This window comes from Apodemus sylvaticus, chromosome 10 (assembly GCF_947179515.1).
Source record: "Apodemus sylvaticus chromosome 10, mApoSyl1.1, whole genome shotgun sequence".
Taxonomy (NCBI): Eukaryota; Metazoa; Chordata; class Mammalia; order Rodentia; family Muridae; genus Apodemus; species Apodemus sylvaticus.
The window spans coordinates 99,857,908-99,867,445 of record NC_067481.1 but is presented as its reverse complement, the minus strand read 5'-3'; the positions used below and the strand labels follow the sequence as shown (position 1 = coordinate 99,867,445).

Genomic DNA, 9,538 nt, shown 5'->3' with positions numbered 1-9,538 from the left:
TTAAAGGGGTGTCCAAGGCAGCCATTCTGCTGGAACTGCTTTTGGCCCGGGCTGCAAGAGTATCCGGCTCCTTATTAACAATCCGTTTGCTCAATTACACGCTGTGTATCAACACAGCACGGCCAAGGCTTTAAATATTTTAACACTGAATTGCAGGATGGTGGAAGCATGTCTCTACAGCCGGAGGAAAGCCTACAACTTAAACAATTCCGCTTCGGGGCCTCTTTCCTCTTTACATTTGCAGGATCGAAGGAGATTTGGAGCCCAAGACACCCTGGACAGTGGCCACACAGGAAAGGACTGAGGGCATTTCTGAAGCCTCAGCTCCAAGGCTTTGTCCGCAGGGGTTTTACCAAGATTCATGATGTAAACTCGTTGTAAGGAGTGGGAGTTTCTAAATTCCAGTCTAAGTTTTGCTGTGTGCTGTTACTGATACGGGACAAAGTGGCAGCAAATGTTAAAAGAAACATAGTGTTAGGTTTGTAAGGTGGTGGGGGAGGGGGCTCAGAAGGACACAGACAGATTCCAGAAGAATAAGGAATTCATAGAAGAATTACTAACTCCAGACCAGAGCAGCCCCAACACGGTGGAAGTTCTATAGAGAGGTCAGGTTCCAGCTCCAGAGACAGGAGGCATTGTGGAGGCTCTGAAGAGAATTGGAGGTTAACAGGGCAGAGGAGGGGGCCTCTTCCTGTACCTTTGGGGGGGGGGCATTCACCACAAGCCTGTGGGCTATCTGATTCCCTGTGGGAGACAAGGAAGGGAGTCGGAGAACAGGTTGTGTGCCTTTATTATAGATGTACTTCCCACGTGAGATTATATACATGTCCTCGTAGGGTCCCTGGGGGTTTGATGCTTGTTCCCTGGGGGGTAGGGGGAGGCTGTACTTCAGTGCAGAGAGAGTTTGCTTGCTAAAGATATTTCAAGCTGGGCAGTGGTGGCGCACACCTTTAATCCCAGCACTTGGGAGGCAGAGGCAGGCGTATTTCTGAATTCGAGGCCAGCCTGGTCTACAGAGTGAATTCCAGGACAGCCAGGGCTACACAGAGAAACCCTGTCTTGAAAACAAACAAACAAACAAACGAACGAACGAACAAAGATATTTCAAATGAGAATGTTCAAAGCAACAGACTGTGGCTAGAGATGTGGCTCGGTTATGATGTGGGTACCCAGGACGCAGCCTTGGGTTTCATCCCCAGCACCATATTTCAAACAATGAGCTTCAGTTTCTGCAAGAGACTGTCTCAAAGAAGGATGGTGTCTTGTTCTATCCCTTTCAGCCTACTCACTTGACGCGGAAGCTGGGGCACCAAAACTCCCCCTTTTGTCATCTGTTTAAAACTATATGAGGGTTGTTATGGGCTGGAGAGATGGCTCAGTGGTTAGGAGCACGTGCTGCTCTTCCAGAGGACCTGGGTTCAATTCCCAACACCCACATGGCAGTTCAAAGCTGTCTGTAACTCCAGTTCCAGGGGATCCATGGTACTAGGCCCTCATGTGGCACACAGATCTGTGCATGCAGGAGAAACAGCCATTCACATAAAACTATATCAGATCATTCTATTATAGTCTTATAAATTGTATAAATCACATTGCTGTTTATTAAATAAGATGTGGCTTAAAAACTTTAAGGGGCTAGAGAGATAGTTCCATGGTTAGAAGTACATACTGTTCTTCTGGAAGACCCCTGTTCTATTCCCAGCACTGATGCTAAGACTTAGAACCGCTGTAACTCCCAATCCAGTGAGGTTGATGTCCTCAGTCACCCACACTCATGCACATACCCCCACACCCATACACATAATTGAAAATCAAATGTGTGTGTGTGTGTGTGCGTGTGTGATTGCTGGGCATGGTGGCACACACTTTTAATCTCTGTGAGTCTTAGGCTGGCTTACCTAGCAAGTTCTGAGCCAAGCCAAGACTACATAGTAAGACCTTGTCCCCAATCCCCACAATAAAGGTATTGAAAGGGTTTTAATGAAATAAAGGTAGAGGGTGACTGAAGAAACATGACACCTGATGTCAACCCCTGGCCTTCTCATGCCCATGCACATGTATGGACATATCCGCCCTATATGTACAATACCACACACATACACAAACACACACTAACCCTCTCCTTTTATTTTCCTTTTGAGGACAGTATGTAGCCAAGGCTGGACTTGAGGCTGCAATCTTCCTGCTTCAGACTGCCAAATATATGAGCCACCATGCCCAGCTTAAAATTTTTAAACTCAGGGCTGGAGAGATGGCTCAGCAGTTAAGAGCACTGACTGCTCTTCCGGAGGTCCTGAGTTCAATTCCCAGCAACCACATGGTGGCTCACAACCATCTGTAATGGGATCTGATGCCCTCTTTGGTCAATCAGGTTTACATGCAAATAGAGCACTCAGATACATAAATAAATAATTTTTAAAAAAAAAAATAAACTTAGCCAGGCAGCGGCGTCACAGGCCTTTAATCCCAGCACTCAGGAGGAAGAGGCAGGTAGGTGTCTGAGTTCAAGGTCAGCCTGGTCTACAGATCATGTTCTTTCTCTCTCCATCCCCACCCCCTCCCTATCTTCCTCTATATATACATCTGTGTGTGTGTGTGTGTGTGTGTGTGTGTGTGTTCAAGTGTGGTCATAAGAAGTTGCCATCATGTCTCCCTCCATCTCTCTCCATCTTATTTTTGAGGTGTGATTACTCACTTTGCCTGGAGCTCAGGACATTCCTACTTGGCTGACTGACCAGTGAGTCCTGAACCTCTGCCCTTCTCTATACCCCCATCCTGAGCATTCGAGGTGCACACTACTGCACCCAGTTTTTATAAGGGTGCTGGAGAGCCCGAACTCGGGACCTCGTGTATACACAGCAAGCCCTTTACCCACTGAGCCATCTCTTTGGCTCAAATCTCTAAAACAGTTTTCACAATTAGGAGGCTGACAAAAGAAGATTGTTGTGAGTTCCAAACCAGTCTGAGCTACAGAGTGAAAGCCTGTCTCAAAATAAACACCAATTAGTTGGGCCAGTGAAGGGGCTCAGTGGGTGAAGGTGTCTGTGCTAAGACTGAAGACTTAAGTTCAGTTCCCAGAATTCACGTGGTAAAAGAAAACTGAATCCAGACAGTTATCCTCTGACCAGAGACCTCTGTTTGTCTATCTATCTATCTATCTATCTATCTATCTATCTATCTATCTATCTATCTATCTCTTTCACTCTCTAAAATGGTGTAATAAAAATTTTTGGAAATCTTGCTGGAGAGGTGGCTCAGTGGTTAGAAGTACTTACTGCTCCTCCAGAGAGGACCAGGGTTTGAATCCCAGAACACACATCTGGTGGCTCACAATCACCTGTAACTCCAGTTCCAATATGCTCTGGCCTTCTGGGTGCCTACAGGCACGTAAACTCATGCAGGCACACCTACATACACATGAATAAAAAAACAACCTTCACACAGTTTTAGAGGCCAGTCAGTAAATCTGGGAAGCCTTTCTGTTTCTGTTGGTGGGCTTTTGAAGCATAATGGGTGATCCAATTCTCCAGACGCTCCTGTCAAACACAACCTAAAAGGCCAGTAGCTCGGATGCCCGGAGGCGGCTGAGTTCATCCCCAGGGGTCCAGCCCGGAACCCACACTGAGGGCAAGGATCAGCTGAGGAACAAAGAGGGGCATTAAGGGCAGAAAAATCCCTTTGTGCCTCCAAAGCCACACGTTCTGTGTAGTTATGTGGTTATTTGAGGGACAATAGCGTTTTGTCAACAGTCAGCAAAGCTTCTTTGTCTGTGGTGAAGCTGCAGGATCTGGACACAGACAAGAACAGGACGGAAGAGAAGGCTGTGACCCGCCCTCTAGAGAACCCTTTGAAGATGACTCAACGCAATTTGCTATTTAATTTGTTGGTTTGTTTGTTGGTTTGTTTGTTTGGTTGGTTGGTTGGTTGTTTGGTTGGTTGGTTTGGTTTTTGAGACAGGGTCTTTCTGTGGAGACCAGGCTGGCCTCCAACTCACAGAGATAAATTTTCTCTTCTCTTCGTCTGCCTCCTCCTTCCTCTTTTTTTTTCCAGTTGGGGCTGGAGGGTGAGGGCTTGAGGCAGTGTCTCATGTAGCTCTGGCTAGCCTCGGAGCTCTGGCTAGCCTCGGAGCTCACAATGGCTTTGATTTCCTGATCTTCTTCCCTCTGCCGTCTTCCCACCGACTGCTGAGATTCTACACATGTGCCACCATGCCTGATTGTGGATATTTTTATAACCTATATGTGATAAAGTTTACATCTTTTGTTTGTTTCTTGAGACAGGGTTTCTCTGTGTAGTCCTGGTTGTCCTGGAACTCACTCTGTAGACCAGGCTGGCCTCAAAGTCAGAGATCCACCTGCCTCTGCATGCATACATGCACACACAGGGACACATGCACGTGCGCGCGCACACGCGCGAACACACACACACATGCGCGCACACACACACACACACGCACATGTGTGCACACATACATGCATGCACACGCAGGCACACACATATACACATGCACACATGTGCACGCACACAGGCACACACGCACACGCATGCGTGTGTGTGCACAGGCACACACGCGTGCACACACACGTGCATGCACACACACACATACACGCACACTGTTAATCACCATGACAACCTTATGCCAGAGTATGGCAAAAAGCAGCATGGATCCTGTGCTTTTGACCAGAGAGGCTGAGTTTCAGCCTCACCCTCTGGAGTCACAGCCCCATGGCAAAGAAGGGGAGCCCTACAGCCCCCCTGTACACCGTCACAGTACGAGAGCCAGAAGTCATGGCTCGTTTCCTCTTCATCAGAGGAGCTTAGGAGCTGCAGATACCGGTTCCCTCAACCAACGCCCACCACCGTGGTGTGGAAAACCACAGATCTCCATTTTAAAGTTGGGCAGCAGCAGATCAGGAGTGGGGTGGCCTGCTCCCACGCCCCCCGGCTTGTCAGCCCACATCCTAGGAACCAGCCTTGTACAATGATGCCTTCTGTAGGCCTTTATCTTCTCTTAGCCAGAAAAACACAAGCATGTGGCCCCTGGGGTTGGGTCAGCCAGGACACATGCTCAGATCCCCGAGCTGAGATGGCTTCTTGAAAAGAAGGCTGGGTGGGCTTAGCAGCTAGGGGTGGAGTGCAGCAAAGTGGGGAGACATTTGGTGTCTAAACACTAGCAGGGGTGTCTAAGCTTTTGACACTGATATGCTGTTTTAGTCTACAAGTATACTGAGCCACATTCATAGCTATCCATGGGCCACAGGTTGGGCACATTTGCAAAATATTTCAATATAATCATTTATAAAAGCCTTATCCTCTCCCCACCTGTGTGCATGTGTGCGTGCGCGTGTGCATGCGCGTGTGTGTGTACGTGTGCATGTGCGTGTGTGTGTGTGTGTGTGTGTGTGTGTGTGCGCGCGCGCTAGGCATGGAACTCAGAGCCTTCTGCACACTCTGTGAGCATTCACCACTGTGCCTCCGCCCCAGCTCTAGACCTTGTGTGATAACAGGGAATGCCATATGTCACAGGTACCTACTATGCATCAATCACATGGCTTCTGGGACACCAGTCACTTCTATTATTATCCACAGCAAGCCCATATCATAGCACCGTCCCCATTTCTCTGAGGAGAAACTGAGGCAGAGTAGTGGAACCCAGAGAAGGAATCCAAGTGTGCTCTAGCTCTGGCCTCAGTGAAAAAAACAATATGACCCAGAAGACCAAGGATCCGCAGTCATGCCTAGGCACACGACTGCCCCAGTGCAAGACACTCATATACACACTCATATACACACTGGAAGACTGCATCTCCATCCCCTATTTTGGTTTCTATGTAGCCCAGGATGGCTTTGAACTCCTGGTCCTCCTGGTTCAGCCTTTGAATGCAAGTTTTACAGCACATATCCTCACCCTAGACCCTGTAGTTTATCTGCTCAGCAGGGTTCCAAGAGTCATGACAGGTGGGAGGGGGTGGTCAGGCAAAGAAGTCAGGAAGTCAGGGCAGCTGAAAAGTTCAGTAAAATTTCCCCATTTCATAGCCTGAAATGTCCTCTTTCCTTCCCACCAGTGACCTCCAGTCACGAGAGGGGCCCAAGAACCAGGGGTCACTCACCACCATGACCAACTCGAATGGATACTTGTATACTCGGACAGGAGACTGGTACTTCTGCACCATGTTCAAACTCAGAAACCACCAGGACAGAGACAGCCAGAAGCTGGAAATGAAGAGTTACTGGTGAGGCGGCAGCTCCCTTCACACAAAGCACGGGCACTGCCTACCAGGTGCCAGGCAGCCCCAGCCCTCAAAGTAAGACACTGACAGGATTATCAGCTAGCCCAGGCTAGGCACCTGTCCACTACCCAGCACCCCAACCCACACTCAGCCCTCTGAGAGCGAACAACACTTCATGCTGTCTCCCCATCCCCACTCTTTCAGAGGCACCCTCAATGCCACCCACTCAAGCAGGCACACACATTTGCAATTCTTACATTCCCACGATTGTCCTCACACATTCTGCCCGTGACTTGCTGTGGACATCCTGCCCTATGCCCGCCCTGCCCCCCAGTATTTTTGTTCCTGCCCTTTCATTTTTCTCCATGATAGCCTGACACGAGCACCCTTCCGGACGTCTCACCTGCATCCGACTCCCACACAGGACAGCCCGTGTACACGCAGCACAGAACTTTGCACAGGCCCCCAGCTCCCTGCAGCAACTCCACACACGCGCACTCTGTTCCCCCAGGTGCACAAGTGCGCACCCACACAGAGCTATTCAAACACGCATACATGCGCAGGCCCCGCTGCTTCGCTCACCCTCAGAACTGCTGGAGATACAGCACAGGGCTCTGGCACCTGCCTGACCTGGGAACCGAGCTCGCCAGATCACCAGGAGGCGCCTTGCCCGGAGCGCAGAACTCAGCAGCTCAATAGCCTCAGTCCTGCCCCAGACTCTTGTTAATCCTACACAAGCAGTGACCCTGGAAGGCAGAAGTGGGACCAGAGCGGTGACAGACGCACCCGGCCTGGAGAGCTCCAGGACCCGGGACAGCGGGAGAGCCTGGCCTGGCCTGGCACCGCCCCCACAAGATTATCTTGCTCCCTGATTGGTCTGGTCCCATCCCCTCCCCGACCAGATTCTGCCCCCTCATTTTTATTCATCGCTCTCCTGGTCACGCCTTCAGCCCTACCCTTGCTTCCTATTGGCCATGGCTCGAGAAGGCCCCACCCATGTTGACCCTGTCCACACACACCCAGACTTAACAAAGGCTCCGCCCCCAGCCCAATCTCCGCCCCCATGAGGACCCAGCCCCGATGACGCGCCCCCACCCACCCCCCTCTTTTGCACCTGCCCAGGGTTACAGAGGCGACTTCCCTAGTTCACAACTACCTCGCTCTGAGTAACCTCTTCTTCAACCTACTGCACCTGAACTTTTGTTTTTCGGTTCGATTTATTTTGAGGAGGAATTCACGCTGTAGATCAATCGCGACTTTACTATCCCAACCTCCGGAGTTCCGGATCACAGATGTGCTCCACCACGTCCAGCTGACCCCTAGCCTTGAACTCATTCTCCACCTGATCGCGCCTCGAAGGCTTCAGGGGTCCAACCCAAACCCTTCTGTGTGCGTTGTTTATTCACTCTTCACGCCTTTACAGAATGTCCCCTAAAAGTCGGGCCCTCTGACATTAAACAAATTAGGCAGACTGGAGAGACAGCTCAGCAGATAAAATCAGGTTTTTAAGAGGAGCGGAGTTCGATTCCCAGTACCCAGGTCAAGCGGGTCACAGCCTCCTGTAACCCTAGCTCCGGGGTGGGGGGGGGGGGGAGGGTCCAGCTATCTGTCCTCAGCAGGTACCAGCGCTCAGCTACACATAAACATATACATAATTTAAAATAATAAAAGTAAATCTTAAAAAAATAAATAAGGTAATGATTATTATTTGGTAATGTAGACATGGAGAGAAGTGCGGAGAAGAAGATAATCAGGAAAAGGGACACCCTAGGCTTTTGTCTATTTTTCCAACTACAGCTGCCAGTCTTCCCAGAGTGCCCAGGGACCAGCTTCACTCCCATCAGCCCTCCCTTCTCTCAACCTATCCTTTCACCCTGCAAGAGCAAAGGAAATGGCCCTGATATTGTTGTCACCGTAGTGGCAGCCCAGGTAAGATCTTATGGGACCTCACAGACGGCGCGTGCTAGGTTATAAAGTACAGAACTAGGAGTCGAAATTCCCAGTGTTGCCACAAGGTGGCAGCAAAAGATAACCCAAGTACCCACGGGCTATTGTTCTGTTCCCGGTCTCAGGTATTTTATCCTTCCTTGATTCATTGAGGGGACTTTAGTGGTCTCCCCCAGGATCCCAGGATCAGCACAGTGGCCTTAACACTGTCATCTGCTGTTTTCCCAACACCACAGTTAAGCCACACCTCCTCTGCTCCAAACCTTAGGGAAGATGTGACCGCGCTAGGAGAAGAGTGGGTGACATGTTGGATACAGGACAGTCTGAGGGAAGAGGGGTGCCTGTGCGTGAACAGAGCTCCGGTTCCGCTGATTATCTCCACCGCTTCGTTTGTACGTGTTGTTCCATACACTCTGCTAAAGCCTTTCAAATATAAACGCACTTAATCCCAAAACAGCTGCTGTGGGGAAGAAAGGGCTTGTAACTTAAGGGAGTGGTGCAGGCAGAACACTGCGAACGCATTAAATGTCACCAAATGGTCTACAGTAAGATGGCTGATTGTACATTCTATAAATTTCACCTCAACTGCTCCCGTGAAGTCCTGGGTTCCATCTTCAGCACCACAGGCAGTCGCCTGGAATATCAGCCCTCAGAGATGGAAGTAGGGGGTCGGAAGCTCAAGGTCATCCTCGAGAAAACAACAGAGCAAGTTTGAGGTTAGCATAGGCTGCATGAGACTGCCTCAAAAACAAACAAACAAACAAACAAACAAACAAGGGCTGGAGAGATGGCTCGGCGGTTAAGAGCACTGACTGCTCTTCCAGAGGTGCTGAGTTCAATTCCCAGCAACCACATGGTGACTCACAACCACCCTTAATGAGATCTGACGCCCTCCTCTGGTGTATCTGAAGACAGCTACAGTGTGCTCATAGAAATGAAATAAATACATCTTTTAAAAATAAATAAATAAATAGGAGCTGGAGCGATGGCTCAGCGGTTAAGAGTGCTCCCTGCTCCTTCAGAGGACCCGAGTTCAATCCCCAGCAGCTATGTTGACTGGCTCACAGCTGCCTTTAACTCCAGCACCAAGCAGGCTGGCTATCCAGCGCTCCTTTCTGACTCCCGAGGGTACCCACACACACAGCATACACTCACATGAACAGGTAGAAGTAAATAAAACAAAAATAAATCTTTAAAATAAATAAGTAGAGGGGCTAAGGAGATGGCCTGGTGGTTAAAAAGCCCTGGCTGTTCTTCCAGAGGACCTGGGTTCAATGCCCAGCGCCCACCTGGTGGCCCATGGGCTCCGTGGTTACAATTCCAGGGCCTCTGGAACCATCACAGACACACAGGTAGGCCAA

The 9,538-nt window shown here is 49.8% G+C and overlaps 1 protein-coding gene across 1 annotated transcript in view; it reads right to left on the bottom strand.

Annotated features, from left to right (window-relative positions):
* Positions 1-7,028, bottom strand: part of Sec14l5 (SEC14 like lipid binding 5) — a 38,423-nt gene extending 31,395 nt beyond the window's left edge. The window contains exons 1-2 of the mRNA XM_052196563.1: positions 6,813-7,028; positions 6,111-6,213 (exon numbers count right to left, since the gene is read on the bottom strand). Of these exons, the coding sequence (XP_052052523.1) occupies positions 6,111-6,173 (63 nt within the window). The 5' untranslated portion in view covers positions 6,174-6,213; positions 6,813-7,028. The remainder of the gene's footprint in view (positions 1-6,110; positions 6,214-6,812) is intronic.
* Positions 7,029-9,538: the final 2,510 nt, after the last annotated feature.